Below are 19,259 nucleotides of genomic sequence, written 5' to 3'. Positions count from 1 at the left end.
ATGGAAACAGGCTGGAGAGGTCCAGGAACCTGGCCCCTGGTCCCTGGCAAGCAAGGGTTGGAACCAGGATTGCAACCTCAGGATTCATGACCCCAAAACCTTCGTGCCCCTGAGCGCTCTGTCTTGCAGCAAGCATTTGGGAGGTTGATATCTGTAGACCAGTGTTAGATTCCATGCTGGCAGCTGCCCTGCCAGGATCCGCCTTCGCCTCTTGATCCTTTCAATAAGCCCTTAAGTCTTTTAGCCAATCTGGGTGCCCTTTTTTGAACTTGATCCAATCTAAATACGTCCCTAGTGCCTGTGAAATTCACAAGTCAGCTTAGTCATAGAGTACATGGTGTCCAGAGTTTTATGAGGTAGGATTATACTTTCCCTGTCACATGAGGTAATTCTGCTGGGGTGAACCTGAAGTGGCATTCATCTTCATTAATGTGACTTGTGTTACAAACACACATCCAGCGTGTAATTTACTGCCTTGTCTGGGGTCTGTCATCTCTGCCTTCAGGTTTCTCACATTTATACAAAACCAGAAAAAAACACCCTCTACCCTTCTTTTCTTACACGTATAAAATGAGTTGTGGAATTGAGGCAGATATCTTAATCCTTAACACCCCCACCCACACACCTCCCATCGCCAACACATAATGACACAGAAATGCCCAAGGTGCCTGCTGGGAAAATTACGATCCTTCTCCATCTCTCCTGTTTTTGTGTGTAGGTCTGGCTTCAACCCTTTTTTCTAACGTGCTTCCAGTTTTCTATTTTGGGCAGTGCTTATCTTCTCACTGCCCTCTGAGTTTTGTTAAACTTCAGAACCTTGCATTTCATTCTTGGTGAAACTTCATTATGTTTACAGTTCTAATAGGAGAGAAACCTTATAATCTAGTGTGATGAACTCAAACATTTTAATATTGTGCTGTCTTCACGTTCAAGGTTTGTGGGAATGGGGGGTGCATGTACTGCATTATTTTAAAATTATTAGTGACAGATTTAGGGGGTAAGTCTAGCAGGCGCATCCTAAGATTTTGTGAAGAATGGCTTTGCGTTTTCATTTCTTAAAGACTCTATAACTCAGCATAAAAGTGTTTGGAATTAGATCAGTCTCTCCCAGAATCTTAGTATTTATCTTTACATCTTACATACACATCCTGCTTTATTTTCTACCTACTTGCTTTCATATCATTCTCCCGTACGAGATTACAAACTCCTTTACAGCAGAAATTGTGACCTATTCATATTTGCATCTCTGTGCTTGACTCACTCAGTAACTGCTTATTGAATTGAATCTTGACATTTCTGGGCCTTGCTGTACCTGCTTTGTAAGGATTAATTCTGTTTGGCTTATAAAGATTGTGGTTATATCTAATTCAAAGTTGCAAAACTGTTTAAATTTTCTCAAAGTTAGTAGCCAAAGCGACTAATTTAGAAATGCATAATTTATGTACATATGTGTTGGTGTAAATAGATGTGACTATGTTTGCATGCGTGTCTATACTTTATAAATAAGAGGCGAAGTGAACAGTTCAAGCACGTGAGGGATGCAGGAGATGGACCCAGGGAGTGTTCTTTCATTGCTCCGAATAAGGGGGGAGGAGGAACAGTGCGGGAGCCAGGAAGGACAGCATCTTGTTTCCTTGGATTATTTTGTTTTCGTTTGGTTCACACCTACGGAAAAGAGGACCATTCCAGGTTCATCAACATACAGGCAAAGGCAGTGCATGACATTGGATTTCTTTCTGCTGAAATAAACAAGCTATGGTTAGCTGAAAGGGGTGGGAGATTATTTTGAGCTCGTACTGAATGCAGGTTGCACAAAGTTAAATAGAATAATCCACACTATTTTAAAACTATATGCCTATATTATCCTGTTTGCTGCAATACAAGCTACAGTGTTTTCTGCTCATGATCCATGTTTTGATAGTCGCTCATTGCTTTGTGTTGGTTGCCATAAGTGCAGTTTACTTGTTAGCTCACCCTCTCGTTCATTTGTAAAAGGTAGAACTCTCATCTTAATACGTTTATGTTAAGAGAAGGCCTTTTTTCTTTGATATTGTCCAAATGAGAAGAGAATTTCCTTCTTGGGGTGGTGAACAGGAAGGCTTGGAAGGGCAGATGGCTAACCTCGGGCTACATGTTCTCCTGGTGCAGAAAGTAGGTATGATTATGGATAGAGCTGTTCTGAGACAAGATAACATGTTATTTGTAATGTGAGCCTAGCAACAGCTACCCAAAAGTGGGAGGAGGGATGGAGTTGGGTTGTACCAGTAAGAAAATTGAGGGTTCCTGGGAAAGTATTTGACGAATACAAATTTTATACTTAGACTTCTTGTAAGAAAGTGAATCTAAGAAAGCAGTCAGGTTCATTCCTCTGAAAAACATGAAATGTGTTACTAAAAGCCTTATAATATGGAATCTGTCTGACCCCCACCCCATGCTCCTGGGAATGCTTCCAGAGGTTGGGGCTCACTGGCGCCCCCCGGTGGTATTCAAGCCTTCTCCTATTTTATTGTTTGGGTAAGACCCCTGTGGTAGTGAACGGGGTGGGGGCGGTGAAAGGGGCAAACTTCAATGTCCAGGGTTGGAAGGTGTATGTGGTTTTTTTAGGTTTTATTCAAGCGTCTTTGTCATTCTTTTTCTCATTTGTTTTAGGCCAAAGAACTGCCAACTCTGAAAGATAATGATTTCATTAATGAAGGCCAAAAGATTTATATTGATGACAACAACAAGAAGGTCTTCCTGGAAAAACTAAAAAAGGATGTTGAGGTAAGAGCAGTCAGTGGAGAGGTCAGACTCATTGTATAAATATCAGCCCTGTTGGGTTTTAGGAGCTTTTTAAACCATCTATTTAAATCTTCATTCAAGGCAAAAACCTGCATACTCTACCTTATCAAAGTCAGACATGAAGGTGTCTCATGTTACATGATCTGGTTTAAAGCAAACACATGCCAGTTTAGCAGCCCTCTCATTTAGGCACCAAACACAAGAAAGCACCTGCTGTCATCCACTGGGAATCCCCGGTCCCAGGCCCCTGTATTCTGTATTGGGATGGCCCACAAAGACTGACCCACCCACAGCAGCCAGTTTAAGAGGGGCCAGGGGAGTACTGGGCTCTATGTCAACCAGCAGAGCATCTGAGAAACAAATGTTCAGTCACTATTAGAGTCTTGGCACTTTTCCCTCTAAAGCACAAGTCAGTGCTGGCTAACATAGCCTGGGTCACTTAATGCTTTCCTATCTCTACCACTCACCACAAACCATGTCATGAGGCTCAGTGAGGCCCCCTTACACATTGTGGGACTAGCACAGGGGCAGCTTGGGACACTAGGTCTTAGGGGACAGTGGAGAGACATAGAACAGTGTCCAAGGCGCTTTGGTCCATAATGATGGAGTTTTGCTTGTAAACACTGTTCTAAACAATTAAAATGTACTTTTTCCTGTCATTTAGTTTATGATAAAGGCATTGCAGCTTTTCCATTGGATTTGCTCATTTAAGTCTTTCATAAGTCCAGGAAAAAAGGTTATTTTCTTTCTTTTTTTTTTTTTTTTTTGAGATGGAGTCTCGCTGTCTTCCAGGCTGGAGTGCAGTGGCGCAATCTCGGCTCACTGCAAGCTCCGCCTCCCAGGTTCATGCCATTCTCCTGCCTCAGCCTCCCGAGTAGCTGGGACTACAGGCGCCCGCCACCATGCCCGGCTAATTTTTTGTATTTTTAGTAGAGACGGGGTTTCACCGTGTTAGCCAGGATGTTCTCGATCTCCTGACCTCATGATCCACCCACCTCAGCCTCCCAAAGTGCTGGGATTACAGGCATGAGCCACCACGCCCAGCCAAAAAAAGGTTATTTTCTTGGACTTCGTTGAGTTACAAAACAATGCAGTGGGAATTAGAATTTAGGCAGCTACTAAACTAAGCTTTTCTTAGCTGTTGCTTTCATTCATTTGTGTACACTTCCCAGCACACCAGTACAGATCTGCTACTTAGAGAGAGGCTTTGTGGGAAGATTGTCTTTTTCTTGTCATTAAACCAAGAAAAAAAAAAAAAAAAGAAAATGACTAAAGCCACAGAATGAGTGTCATACATGTGTATTTCCCATGAAGGCGGAAGCAGTATAATTTATTTTTAACCTTCTAACAGTTCTTTTTATTACAAGAAACTCACACTGACCAAGTTATTAGTAGTTAATATTTGTAGGTCATAAATTAGTCTAATAAATTTTTTTACATTATTTTAACCTTTATAGTATACATACTTGGATTAGAATCTATATATTGGTTAATTGTGAAGGGTGTAAGCATCTACTTTTTTGTTGCCATTGTTTTTAGAGACAGTCTTGCTGTGTTGGCCAAGCTAGAGTGCAGTGGCATGAGCATAGCTCACTGCAGCCTTAAACTCCCAGCTCAGGCAATCCTCCCGCCTCACCCTCCATAGTAGCTGGGACTACAGGCATGCACCACGGTGCCTGGCTGATTTTTGAATTTTTTTTTTTGTAGAGACCGGGGTCTGGGGTCTCGCTATGCTGCGTAGGCTGGTCTTGAACTCCTGGCCTCAAGCAATCCTCCCACCTCAGCCTCCCAAAGTGCTGGGATTACAGGCATGACCCACTGTGCTTATTAGCCTGTAAGCATCTACTTCAAACAAACAAAAAGATACAAGTGTTTGCTTTTCTCTTGTAACATTTTCCTCCAGTCTTTCATTAAGGAATGTTTAGTTTTCCTCAGTTGTCAGTGGTTATTAATAAAATGTATTAGTTAAGCATTTCCCCCTTGCTTTGGAATCTGTTTGATCCAATTGATAAGTATCTTTAGTAAACATACTCTTGGATTTATATTGATTAATCAGCAAATCTTTGATACTGAGAAGAATATTATTTTAGCAATTATGGTAAAGTAGCCCTTAGGGTTATCTGTGACCTATTAAAAAAATGTTTTTTTTTCTGTTGGCAGTATATCGCTATGATATTTAGACTCCAGAAATAATGTAATTCAAGCAGTTCAAATTTACAGTTGAATTACAGAAGGATCCTCTTAGCTCTTTTGTTGTCTCTAATAATACCATTGATTAGAGGACTCGATAGTCTAATCCCATACATGGCTCAAGCACTTAGCTATTTCGTTGAAATGGAGGCAGGGTATAAAACATTCTTTCATTTAAAAATATTCTCAATAGCTGATAACAGTGTCTTTAGTTTTGAAATTTATGCAGAACCATCATTAAATTTTTAAGCAGGTAATTATGGTGAAGTAGCTTGACATCTGATGGTGATAATGAGGCTAGAATTTAATCGAGTTTTCTTTTTTCATCAGTTCCATGCTTTCTAATTTAGCTGGCTGACCCATTGGAGTTTCATTACAGTTTTTTGTTGTTGCTGCTGTTTTTCCTTAATGCCTCTAGTAGGAGATCTGAGTGTATTACAGCTCAAGAAATCTAGATTTTAGGAAAACTAATTTTCATCTCAAGAAATCTAGATTTTAGGAAAACTAATTTTCATCTGAGATTCTAGTTGCTGTTTTTCTATAACTGAAGCCCTGTTCTATTCCTGTGCCATGCTGGGTATTTTCATCCACATAGCTTTGCATGTAACACAGGTGAGTCTTTTTCTGCACACACACACACACACACACACACACACACACACAAATCGGTGTATGAGGAGTGACAAGCACTTTTGCCTTCTGCCCTGTGCTTTGTCAACTCTGATCATGGCCCTGAAGAATCAACCCTGGTCTGTCCTGTCATTGACTCACATGATGCAAAACTGTTCTCCCTCTGTGGCATCCAGGAGTACCCCCTCACAGGGCATTTCAGTTGTCTGAGGTTTATAGCCCCCCATCCATGGAGATGGGTGAGAGGGGATAGGGCGGTGGGAGTAGTGGGATGGGCAGCAGCGTTTATGGAGCACATCGAGCCCAAGTCCTTCCCATGCAGTGTCACTTGTCATTCTCAAAACAGCCCCTTGACAGTGGTCCTGCCCCTACCCTAGTTTGATGAATGGGGAAGCCGAGCCCAGAGACGCTATGTAATTTGCTCAAAGGCACAAAGCTGCTAAATTCAGACTGGGGCGTCAGGCCCTCAGAGGGCACAGTCCGTAACTACTCTGACATAAACACAAGTTAAAAATACTTGTGAGAGCACAGTGGAGGCTTTGTTTTCTGATAATTGCTCCAAAGGAGGATTATAATTTTTAACAAGTGGTAAGATATAACCGTTAAACAGGGTTGACTGGCATTTTAATTCTACTTCACAGATATGTTGGGAGATGGTGATGTGGTAGAACACAGTGTGTTAGTATAGTTAAATAAATCAATTGAAAACCATTGTGAAGGATAGTCTTAGACTCGTAAAGATCTCAAGGAAGATTGTAGCTCAAAGATTTGTCACAGCAAGGACTCAATTAGTAAGGAATTAGATGAGAAGGGATATTCTGGGGGAAAAAGAGGCAGATCTGAGGTCTAGCAGGTGGTTTCTGAGAAGCTGGAAAAGAAGAAAAGCAGGGGACCTACAGACTGAAAAATCTTCACACTTTGAAATCTTATGTTCTTAAAAAATAAAGAACAAATATATACTGTGTTCCTGCAGTGAGCCAGAAGCAGACCCCGCAGTGAAGCCCACACCCCCTTTCTGTCTTCTCTTTCCATCTGCAAGATTCCAGCCCACGGGAGTTTTCTCTAACAAAAATCTCAGATTTATTGCCACACTTCATTCACTCTACCTCAGAACAGATTTAAAATAAAGTTTGAGGCCAGGTGTGGTGGCTCATGCCTGTAATCCCAGCACTTTGGGAGGCTGAGGCAGGAGGATTGATTAAGCCCAGGAGTTTGAGACCAGCCTGGGCAACATAGTGAGACCCCATCTCTACAAAGTTTTAAAAATTAGCCAGACATGGTGGTGTGTATCTGTGGTCCTAGCTACTAGGGAAGCTGAAGCAGGAGGATCCCTTGAGTCCAAGAGTTTGAGGCTTCAGTGAACCATGATCACACACTGCACTCCAGCCTGGGTGACAGAGCCAGACCCTGTCTCAAAAAGAAATTTAACGTTTTGAAGATGAGAGCCCGTGAATTAATGGGCTTTTCCATATGGTTCTTTTTCCCCCTGGTCTACAAACTGAAACCTGTTTAAATTGAAATCTTGATATTAAAAAAGGACTTCTACCATAATCAAAACAACATTGACAGTTACAAATAACAGCTTCCATTATTTGTGCGAGGTACCATATTTTTTCTCAGCTTCATTATCTTAATTCTTCCACACCCCTGTGAGGTGAGTGGCATTGTCCCATTTTAAAGTCGGAATGACTGAAGATCCAGGAGGCGAACTCATCAAGCATGGAGCTAGTGAGTGAGACCAAATCAGACTTACTCTTTGTTTCTTGAATGGGTCTCCCTGGTCAGCATGACCTGTCCTTTTAACTACTGTGCCATACTTGGTTTTTCCCATTTCTACCTCAGTCTCAGAGATTTGAAAACATGAATAATAATCCCAGCAGTTTGGGAGGCCAAGGCAGGAGGATCATTTGAGGCCAGGTGTTCGAGACCAGCCTGGACAACATAGCAAGATCCTGTCTCCACACAAAATAAAAAATAATTAGCTGGGCATGGTGGTGCACCTCTGTAATCCAGCTCCTCTGGAGGGTGAGGCAGGAGGATTGCTTGAGCCCAGGAGTTCAAGGCTATAGTGATCTGTGATCATACCACTGTACTCCAGCCTGGGCAACAGAGCAAGATCCCATCTCTTAAAAAGAAGACATGCAATACCCATTGCGACTGCAATTTTCTCAGTCGTCTTGGGTGCCTCAGAACAGCTTCTTACCTAGAGATGCATTTTTCATCACACTGATGGTTTTTGGGTTGTGCTAGGAGTTGACTGCACCTTTATTTCTTCCTCACTGGAAGACGACAATAAGCGGTCTGACCACAGGCCTGAGGCCCAGGAAAATTACTCTGGGATGCCCGGTGTGGTGAGGAACCCAGATGTGTTGCCAGGGGAGTCTGGGCCCTGGAGGCTCACCCTGGTGAGTGCGGCTGGCCAGTCCCAGTTGTCCCCTTCCCTCTCTGCCCTTTGGCAAATTAATCACAGACAGCCCTGACGTCTGTAACTAAAACACACTTGAAGGTCAACCAGTAGACCTTCCTGTTAAGGGAATCGTCTTAAATGGTCGCCTTGCGCTTCCTTCCCGGAGCTGTTGCCTCATGCAGTCTCAGACAAAGGTTTTCTGTTGTTGCTTTGTTGTTTGTATTTGGCTTTGGTAGTTACTTCCTGGTGGAAGCAGGTTGGGGAGAATTAGGGAGAGTTGGGACGGATAGGGAAGAAGTAGCAGGCATCCCATTCGCTTGTCCAACAAGTGCCGAATACTTTCCTGAGCCGTCTGCCTGCTGGGAGTCGGGAATACAGTGAAAGCCAAAACCTTAGAGCCCCGTTTGGGGCTGCCTTGCTTGGGAAAGAGAGAAGTCGCTCAAATACTCCAACAAAATGAATGTGCAGCCAGGCCCCGTGTCACTGGGGAGGAGTGTGCAGTGCCCTAAACACCCGGACTTTGGGGCTGTGCTGCCCTGTGCAGTGCCCCGCAGCTGAGACCTGAAGGCACGGGAGGAAATACCTGCCCCCAGAGGAGGCCAGGAAGCGGGCAGAGCAGAGCTCAAGTGGGTCCCAGAAGTGGATGGGGCCAAGCTATCCAGGCCTCCTGGGCCATGTGAGTTTTGTTTGTGCCCTGTGAGAAACGTGGCACTATAGAAATGTGTTAAGCAGAACAGGATGGGATCAGGTTCACATTTTGAAAACTTCTGCCCTTTGCAGAGGACTGGAGGGGAGGTTGAGGCACCACTCAGCCTTTACCACTTCACAGGGACCTTCCAAGCACCCAGAGGGAGCAGGGATGGCCAGAAGGGGGGCCTTTTCCCTGTCACCGCTCAAGCTGAGCAGGGCCTGGCCTGGCTCCAGAGAGGCTTCCAGGTGTAGAGAGGGAGGCCAGGGAAGCCGTAGATCCAGGGAGCAGAGCCAGGCACCGTGCTAGGCTTGGGAGGGGTAGTGGAGGTGGCGAAGGAGACCCTGACCCGGTCCTCCAGGAGCCCAGAGGCCTTGGAACAACAGGGCAGGGAGAAGTGGGGCCACCATAAGCACCCCCACCCCCACCATACCCCTCAAGCGTTGGAGAAGACAACTGGGTACTTATAATGCAGTATTTTTCAAATAGGCTTCTGAAACCCCAGGCCCACAGGGCATTCTGACGGGGAAGCAGGTTCCATGATCACAGCAGTGCCAGGCGTGCTGCTGCTGGCCACCTAACCCTCCGGAGACCCACAGTGCAGAGTCATGTGTGGAGCGCCTCCGATGCCAGCTGATTTTAACTCATTACCTTCCTCCTAGGGTTGCGAAGAAAAGGAGAGGGGAAAGCTGCTTTAAGGCAGCCTCCAGAGGTAGCTGATACAGAGCAGAGAGTGTGGGCTCAGAACAGGCCCTGAATTCACCCCTCCTTGGATTTGAATCCTTGCACTCTCGTCCAGCTGCTGAGCCTGGCTGCTGTCTCACATGGAGAGCCTGCCCCCTGCCTTGGATCTTGTTACCTGTCTCTATACCCCGGAGTCCCCAGTTCTCTTCCACATCCACAGGCCCATGTATAGGGGAGCTGGTACCCGAGACCCAGCTCCCTGGCTGGCTCCACCGTGCTGATGGAGGATTCAAGTGAGCCTTCCACCACTGTAGATTTCTCCCCACAGCCACCCCCACAAACATGATCCCAGCCAGGTGATCTTGGCCAGGTGCACCTCACAGCCTGGCAGCTGCTGAGATTCTAGGGGAGGATGCGCAGTCTCTGACCGCTGGAAAGGAATCTGGCAGAGGGAGGTGCAAGTGGAAAGTCAGTTCTCATGTTTACTGTAATGGGGGAGTTTGGGGAAAGGCCAGGGGGATGAGCGGTGGCTTCCTCTCCTCTCTGGGACCCAGAAAGCTGAACGCAGGAGCCCCACGCTGTTTCCAAGAGGGGTTTGCCTCTATTTTTAAACAAACAGGTTTCTCCGACTTTGCTTAAATATTTGAGTGTAAGATTTGTGTGATTTCTCTTTTCTGAGCTCGAAACAAATGGGGAAGATGTAGCTGGCCCCGGGGGATTCCTGTTGGGAAGGCAGCGAAGTGGGAGCTCTGGCCAGTTTGCTGGACTGAGCGGGATGCTGGCTGATGGAGAATTGCAGGCACCAGGAACCAGCTGGAGAGTGGGACAGCCCTGTGCCCAGGGGTCCTCTCCTCGTCTGTAAGCAATCGGGGCTTCTCATTCAGTTTCGAGACAGAACTCCTTCCCAGCAGGCTGAGGAGAAATGACTCTGCGGGGCTTAGCAAATTGATTTCATTTTTAGCCAGAACTTCAAGACATGTGATTTTATCTGCTTGCCCTTTACATGAGGACATTTGCTTCCTAAATTCTATCAGCGTAGCCCAGAGGCTGCTCAGCCACTCTGCATTCCCTAGCGAGGTGGCGCTGAGTCCTTCCAGAGCCAGGACCGTGAACCTTCCTGGACCCCGAGCCCAAGGTCAGAGTGGAACAGGATCCTGTGCAGAGCCAGCCAGCCACGGGGTCAGGGAGCCAGTTGGGTCCAGCCCGCAGATGGGCTGCCACTGTTTGCACTCAGCACAACCATCCACGTTTTATGGCAACATTGGAACATTGTGCTGAAGGTCTCAAATAAGAAAAGGGAAACAGAGAAATCGTGATCTGAAAAGTCAAAGAACTGGGCAGACAGGAGTAGCCAAACACAGAGCTGGTTCTTGCCCCCACATTATGTTGTAGCCACAGCTGGAGGAGGAGAGGGAGGACAGGAATCCTGGATGTGCTGTTCTTCGTGGAAAGCACACATGGAAAGCACCTTGTTGACCTGGACAGGACTGCATTACTCACCAGAGGTGGACACAGTGCCTTTACTTTTACTTATTTGCAACAGCGTAACAATTGCCTCCACAGAGCATGCTGAATTCCAAGGTGCTTCCCTGAACTACCACCAGAGACTCCGCTGGAAGCTACTTGGGAGGTGCCTGGGTTTCCCCATGAGCCAGTCTTAATCATTGGGAGAAACTTGCTCTCCCTCCTGGTCTCTCTCCGCATCTCTTACTGGTCACACTCCTTGCTATCTGGTGAAATCCAGCCACCCTGTGAGAGATACACGCCTCTCCGCATCCAGTGTGGCATTCCAGGGTAAACAGCCTGAGCTCTGAGCCAGCCTGAAGTGTGAGGCTACATTTTAGATAGAGAAACAGCCCAGGAGTGTAAGAGCATCGTGAAGGAGGCACCCGGCGCCTCTGCTGCCCCACTCCACAGCCTTCCCTCTGGGTGTCACCGAAGCTTGTCTCCTTTAAATGTTGGCTTTTATGTTTAAGGTGTGGCTGACTCACCCTGTTGCCTCTGTCCCCAGTTTCTGGCCCAGCTGAAGCTCATGGACTACAGTCTGCTAGTGGGAATTCATGATGTGGAGAGAGCCGAACAGGAAGAAGTGGAGTGTGAGGAGAACGATGGGGAGGAGGAGGGCGAGAGCGATGGCACCCACCCGGTGGGAACCCCCCCAGATAGCCCCGGGAATACACTGAACAGCTCACCACCCCTGGCTCCCGGGGAGTTCGATCCGAACATCGACGTCTATGGAATTAAGTGCCATGAAAGTAAGTTTGATTACTGTGGACCCTTTTTGCATGTGAAGTGGTTTGACTTTGGCCTTGTTATCTACCAGTAAGCACTACCCCAGTTATGAGAGTGCTGCCCAGCAGCACTCATCCTCCAAACTCCAAAGAAATGGATTTGGGGACAAGAGTATATTAAAGCTAACCGTGATGTCAGTGCTGAAACAGAAGGCGATCGGACCTTTGAATTCTGTGATGTTGAGGGAATACAGCAAAACCACAAACTATACGATACATATATAACACACCTGTACATATGCACATACACACTGGCATACAACGCACATGCACACACATACAACACAACATGCATGTACATATGCACAAACACACATGTTCACATGCACACATATACAAATAACATCAGAAATGCTTTAAAATATTAATACATTTTTGCCTAGTTATCTTTTTTAAGTCAAAAGCATCATGAGTCTAAGCTAGGCACATGCATGTGATCCTCTGTGACCCTCAGGTTGTCCTCTTGTCATCACCAACAGCCCTCTCCCTCTCAGGGGTGTGAAGGGTGTGTGAAGCTGGGCCCTGTGTGTGGGGTGGGAATCTGATTTGCTGCTGAGTCTGGCTCTGCTGTCCTCCCCAATGGAAGGGCCTATGGCCCTCTTCCCTAGAGTCAGATAAATCTTAATCCACCGTATCCAGGTGATTGGGTACACCAGTTATTTGAATATTACATCCTACCTTAGCAACTTATCCATGACAAAACCAAAATATTTTTGTGATAGGATAAAAACAGCTTCTTGGTTTTTGAATAATAAAAACTGGCTCATCAGTTGTTTTTTAATCTCAAATGGCATATCAGCTGAGGATCTGAGTTCTGTTTTGTTCTGTTTTGCTCACCAAAATGTTTTCTTCAACAAAGAAAATTAGATAGTCAAATGTACTTTTCTTACTGTTCATATTTTTGGAAATGGATAGAAAACAGACACTGGGGCCGGGCGCAGTGGTTCATGCCTGTAATCCCAGCACTTTGGGAGGCTGTGGCAGGCAGATCACCTGAGGTCATGGGTTTGAGACCAGCCTGACCTACATGGAGAAACCCCGTCTCTACTAAAAATATGAAATTAGCTGGGCATAGTGGTGCATGCCTGTAATCCCAGCTACTCGGCAGGCTGAGGCAGGAGAGTCAGTTGAACTCGGGAGGTGGAGGTTGCTGTGAGCCAAGATCGTACCATTGCACTCCAGCTTGGGCAGCAAGAACAAAACTCTGTCTCAAAGAAAGAAAATAGACATCAGAGTGGATATATGCCTTTATCCAGTTTTGATACTGTATCCAATGAGAATTATGAACAGTTCTACCATTTGATGTAAAGGATTAATGTGCATAATTAGTTCTACTTGTTTTATAGGGTATTTTTAAATAGCATATTTCTTCACACCAAAGCAATATGCAAATTAATTAAAAAAAAAAAAAGACTCCATTCCACCGTTGGATCTCCACTGTTGATACCCTGGTGTGGTGGTGTTTTTAGTTGTTAGCGTTGTTTCTTTTTAAATTGCAGGGGGACTGGGTCAGAGAGGCAAGCTGTGTGTTTAGTCAGGATCCGCAGGGGTGGCGTAGAGTTTCTCTCTGGACTCCTTCCATCCGCGTTCCGTTGAATCCCCTCCCTCCAGCCTGACTTCTCCCTCCTTCCCTCCCTCAGCAGCAGTGCTGGCCCTGGTGTTGTCACATGTCCCACAGTCATTGCTGTCCTGTCTCTGCAGACTCACCTAGGAAGGAGGTGTACTTCATGGCAATTATTGACATCCTTACTCATTATGATGCAAAAAAGAAAGCTGCCCATGCTGCAAAAACTGTTAAACATGGCGTGAGTATCTCCATTGTTTCCTTCTCTCTCTGTCTTTCCTGGCCCCTCTGTGTGACCTGTAACTCAGCGATCACTCCTTTCTTCCACTGAGCTGCTTTCTACTGAGCCATTCAAAGCCTTTTAGTGACGCTTGATCCCTGGGGGCAAGTCATGTTCTGAGCGTAAGATGCAGAACCCACAAACGCTTACTGCTCACCACTGCTCTTACCACAGCTCCCTGTGGCTTCCAGCGAAGTCACTTAAACATGAACATCTCTTCTTTTTACACATGGCGGACACTAACAGGCATGCACATCACTAGGATGTTATACACATTCTTTTTTGTTTGAAAAATGTTCCAGAGATAAAAGTGCAAAAGAAGATAATGAAGTGTTTTAATATGAAATATTCGAAACTGAAGCATGATTGTCTGCTTAAGACACTTCCAAAGTATACAGGATTAATATTTCTTTTCTCACAGTGAGTTGTATTTTTTCTGCTACAGAAATATTTTGAGTGCAAGATCAAAGTTGCATCTTTTGAGTGCAAGATCAAAGTTGCATAATATTACTCACCGTTAATGTGCTTGATGGGAATTTTCACTGCTGTAGCCGTATGTTAAGCTATTTTATCCCCCATGAGAAGCCTATGAAAGAGATACTAGTGTACCTGCTTTTGTCAGTTGGAGAAACTGAGGAAAACAGCTTCAGGAGTAACTTGCCAGGGCCTCATACTAGCAAGTGGCAGAGATGAGATTGCTCACCCGGACCCAGCCCCCACCTGGCTCTGTGTTCATGCTCATCCCCTTGCCTTGCCTGCAAACCCCTCCTGCCTGGCCGAACTTGACAGCTCGCCGAGTTTCATGCTTGTATTGCAGGGTGCCATCTTTGTTTTGCAGAGGTCCTGAAAGCCATAGAGCCCACCCCACACAGATGAATATATGGCCTGGTTTGTTGGCCCTGGAAGAAGAGGTGCTTCCCACAGACTGTGTAGAACTAATCAAGATTCACCAGAACCAAAAACTCACTTGAAACCTCTTCTTTTATATTTTAAAATAGAAATCAGCCTAACAAACACAGTATTCTATTTGCCAAAGAAGTATTTCAGTCACATTGTCAATAGCTATGGTATTCCTGCTGTGTGCAGAGCACAGACTGGGACCTCACCGCCCCCGAGCACGTCAGTAAGCAAGGGTGCCTGGTGGCTTCCCCCCAACAGAAATTTTTGAGTACTCTTTTTAAACAAACATCCATACCAGGTGCACCACCCCCATTCCGTCATTCTGAGGCCAGTTCAGGAGGGTGAGGGAGGGGTCTTCAGAAGGCTCCATGGTCATTCTGATGCTCACCTCTGGTTGAAAACCACGATGTGTGGCAAGGAGAGAACTGGGGAAGAATCCTCGTTTGACCCTTCACACTTGTATGACCTCAAGGGGACACTTTTGGAGCTCCTGTTTTTTCACCTCATACAGAGATCCTACTGCCTTGCTGATGGGGTTTTGCCAGAGATACAGGAGTTGTCTAGACAAATGCTTTGTAAATGTCTGTTCCCATATTATACATCCTATGAAACTGGAGTGTATCCTAGCCAATATGGCTCCACATTCATCTCCCCATAAGCCACCAGTTCGCCTCCATAGTGTGCCACACAGCATAAAATCACAGGTAGTTTGCAAGAAGAAAACATTACTGTCAGCAAAGGAACGCTGTGTTAAGCTGCTGTTGGGGACCATTCTCTGCCTTCAAGCTTGGGCTCCTCCATGCAGCCCAGGCCTGGAAATATTACAAGATCCCCCGTGAACATGGGTGTCTAAAAACAGCATCTGCTCACTTAGCAAAACTCCGTGCTTGCCCTTTGCAGCTCAGGAAACTGGCCCGTGACTCCCTTGAGTGTGGTGGCCTGCACCCTGCATCTCATCATGGAAAAATCCCCCACCGCGCTTCTACAAGGGGCCAGGCTTGCTTGCTCTCTGAAGGGCTCAGAAAGGGGAACAGTGGCACCCCTGTGTGCTGCTGCGGAGGGAAGTCAGCTCCTTCCCCCGTGGGCAAGATGGAGCCAGCAGTGTTGTGCCTCAGCTGGTTATGGTGCAGGGAATGGGCTGGGGGCAGCTGTCCTAGAACCTGTGGCTGCTGCTATTGCCCCTCACGTTTGAGCACTGAGCTGGGTGCCTCTGTCCAGAAACGAAGGGGGTCCTGAAGAAATAATGCGGTTTTAAGTCATTGTCATTAAGGTTTCCCTTTCGCCAAATGTTGATGTCATTCTCAAGGTGGCTCCAGTCTGCCTTCTTGAAAAGTAGAAGTATTGTTTCCGTGACTTCTGAACAATTCCACTGTTTGATAGGAACATCCCAAACGTGGCCTGTTTGATTTTTTTGTGAGTTGCAACAGCCCCAGTGTGTGTGGTAGCATCTGGTGCTCCTGTTGCCCTTTGTCTCATGTGCAGACACAGATTTGTAAGAACCTTGCTTTTTCAACCACGATCGCCAACATATTTTGAGTGATGTTTTTCAGAGCAGAGACTGCAAGGATTTGAAAATTGCTTGCTGTATATTCAGTTGCCATTGGAAATAGCTGTAGATATTAAGTAATAATTTGGGGAAATCATAAGCACTATGTCAATATTTCCTTTTTTAAAAACTGCCCAGGCTGGCGCGGAGATCTCCACCGTGAACCCAGAACAGTATTCAAAGCGCTTTTTGGACTTTATTGGCCACATCTTGACGTAACCTCCTGCGCAGCCTCGGACGGACATGAACATGGGATGGACAGAGGTGGCTTCGGTGTAGGAAAAATGAAAACCAAACTCAGTGAAGTACTCATCTTGCAGGAAGCAAACCTCCTTGTTTACATCTTCAGGCCAAGATGACTGATTTGGGGGCTACTCGCTTTACAGCTACCTGATTTTCCCAGCATCATTCTAGCTATTTCTGACTTTGTGTGTGTGTGTGTGTGTGTGTGTGTGTGTGTGTGGGTTGGGGGGGGTGAGTGTGTGTGCGTGTGTCCATTTTAAAAGTCATAAATTAATTAAAACAGATCCACTTTGGTCAGAATGTGTCCCAACAAAGACCCTTTGATTCCAGCTATGGCCGAATGAGTGAGTGAGTGAGTGAATGAACACACGTGTGGGGAGGGGAGAAGGAAGTGCGTGTCAGGCATCGTGTTGGCATCACACAACAAACTGTGGATCAGTTTTTTTTTTTTTTTTTTTTTTGGAGTTGAAAGTTGTGAGACAGTATTCAGAATAATGAAGATAATAATAATGATTATTACAATAATGATGATGATTCCAAGGAAAAAACCTACAGCGAATGTTCCACTTCTACCCCGCACGCAGACACTCCCTAACACTGGTAACCTGAGCCCCCAGCACTGGACGGAAGAATGCTGGCGTCTCCGTGTGTACTGGTTCAGGGTTCTGGCCCCAGCCTTGTCAGGACCCCCTGGTGTCCAGAGCCCCCACCCCTCCCCCAACAAGCAGCTGATGCCCCAGTGATTCTCTATACATTTTTCACCTCGGCCAATATGTCCAGGAAAACTGCTTACTTCTCTTTTCTTGCCTGGAGCCTTCATTGTTACACCCTTATGTTGCAATATAGGAATTAATGCTACAAAATAAAAGTAAAGCTTATCTGAAAAGTGCATAGTTTGGGGCAATGGTATCTACATCTCCCACTGTGGGAAAACCAGCAAAGCATCAAAACTCTCAATTCTGTTACCAAATGCAGATCTGAATTATAAGATGTTTATGTTTGACCATTGTTTCAACAATGGGATTTTGTTACGAATTATCCCTTTAACTGAAACCCTCAGTTTTACTGTTTACATTATTAGGAAAACAGGGATATCTTTTGAATCTAAAAATTTGATGTACAGCATGTGATTTTTGAAGTTTACATGTAGAGTTACAGTATAGGTGAAATAACGTTTGTCATATTTTGAGACGTATCCTGCAGTCATGTTTTTACGTGAGTGTTTTAGTCAAAGTACATGGTAGACAGTCTTTCACAATAAAAGGAAAAGGATTTTGTTTTCCTCCAAATGTACATTTATCAACCTAATGATTTTTTTAAAAAGAGATTTCGCCCCAGTCTGGTTTATGAAAGTTCATTGCCCTAAACTGTGCTGATTGTTTCTAATCAAGTTATAAATTTCCAACCTAGATCATGTATCTGCCAGCTCTCCTGCATTTTCCAAAAGGCATTGAGCTTAAATATTAGTCTTGCTTAGAGTAGGTTATCCACTTATACGCTGCGCTAAAGCCATGCCTTTGAAACTCCTTGTTTAAAACATGATATGATTTTTGTGGGCAGTTTCAGAAAAGAAAACAAACAAAAATCTACCCTTTAATTATTACTTGCAACTCAACAGATCTCCCTGCCGTACTGCCTTTTCCAGGAACTTTACTTCAGGGCTGTCCAGATTGCAGTTGTGCCCAGTGTATGTGGATCTAGTTCACAGAGTCTTTGGAAGCCAGCAGTGCCCCCCCTATACTGTCCACTGATTTTATGTAGATTTGGTATCCTCAGCAGACAATGTTAACACCACTGTAACATAGTGTACAAATTCATATTTTATGTATTTAAAGTAATCCATACTATGATTTGGTTTTTCCCTGCACCATTAATTCTGGCATCAGATCAGTTTTTGTGTTCTGAAGTTCTACTGTGGTTTGACCCAAGACCACAACCGTGAGACCCTGAAGTAAAGATAAGGTACACATACATTATTTGAGTAACTATTTCCTTGGGGGCCAATCTGTGTATGCTTTTAGAAGTTTACAGAATGCTTTTATTTTTGTCTATAACAGTCTGTCATTTATTTCTGTTGATAAACTATTTGGACAGAGTGAGGACGTTTGCCCTGTTATCTCCTAGTGCTAACAATACACTCCAGTCATGAGCCGGGCTTTACAAATAAAGCACTTTTGATGACTCACAAGATGAATCCTTTTTTCTTCTGTCCCAATTGTGTCTCTCTGTTCCAAACACATTTTAAATACTCAGTCCTGACAGTGTCTTTAGCTAATCCTTGAGAAAATAAAAGTGGAATTGAATCTTTTTAGTTTCTAGAGCCTTGCCTTCAGTTTGGGAATTATTTTATCAGTAATAACAAACTTCCACAACACAATTGACTTTGCCGCAAGATGAACAAGTAGAGGAAAAGAATCTCTTCCATGAATATCCTATAAAGTCATATGTTTTGTTTTTAGCTTTGATACACCTTAGTTCTATGTGTGTCAGCATTTTTTGAAACTTCCTTGGGATACCATTGATGGATAGCAGACTTACGGCATTCCACTTGGTGCCAGGTTAACACAGACAGCTTGTCTGTAGCACTTGCTCTGATAACTCATTTTTCTTCTAATGCAACTGATGTATTATAGCAGGGGTCCCCAAACCCCGGGCCACAGACTGGTACTAGTCCATGGCCTGTTAGGAACCTGGCTGCACAGCAGGAGGTGAGCAGCTGGCTAGCATTACCACCTATGCTCCGCCTCTTTCAGATTAGCAGCAGCTTTAGATTCTCATAGGCGCTCAAACCCTGTTGTGAGCTGCACATGCGAGGAATCTAGGTTGAGCACTCCTTATGTGAATCTAACTAATGTCTGATGATCTGAGGTGGAACAGTTTCTTCCTAAAACCATCTCCTCAGCCCCCTGCCAGTCCGTGGAAAAACTGTCTTCCACAAAACGAGCCCCTGGCGCCAAAAAGATTGGGGACCACTGTATTAGAGAATAATTTGAGCATAATGCACTTTTCACATTGCTCGTGTGCTGTTTGGTCTGCAAGGAACATTAGGTGAATG

The 19,259-nt window shown here is 45.0% G+C and overlaps 1 protein-coding gene across 1 annotated transcript in view; it reads left to right on the top strand.

The window, feature by feature from the left end:
- Window positions 1-18,392, top strand: part of PIP4K2A (phosphatidylinositol-5-phosphate 4-kinase type 2 alpha) — a 179,261-nt gene extending 160,869 nt beyond the window's left edge. The window contains exons 7-10 of the mRNA XM_054503573.2: window positions 2,650-2,763; window positions 11,392-11,635; window positions 13,373-13,476; window positions 16,100-18,392. Coding sequence (XP_054359548.1) covers window positions 2,650-2,763; window positions 11,392-11,635; window positions 13,373-13,476; window positions 16,100-16,180 — 543 coding nt within the window. The 3' untranslated portion in view covers window positions 16,181-18,392. The remainder of the gene's footprint in view (window positions 1-2,649; window positions 2,764-11,391; window positions 11,636-13,372; window positions 13,477-16,099) is intronic.
- The last annotated feature ends 867 nt before the right edge of the window (window positions 18,393-19,259 follow it).

This window comes from Pongo pygmaeus, chromosome 8 (assembly GCF_028885625.2).
Source record: "Pongo pygmaeus isolate AG05252 chromosome 8, NHGRI_mPonPyg2-v2.0_pri, whole genome shotgun sequence".
Taxonomy (NCBI): domain Eukaryota; kingdom Metazoa; phylum Chordata; class Mammalia; order Primates; family Hominidae; genus Pongo; species Pongo pygmaeus.
This window is presented reverse-complemented; position numbering and strand designations above follow the sequence as displayed.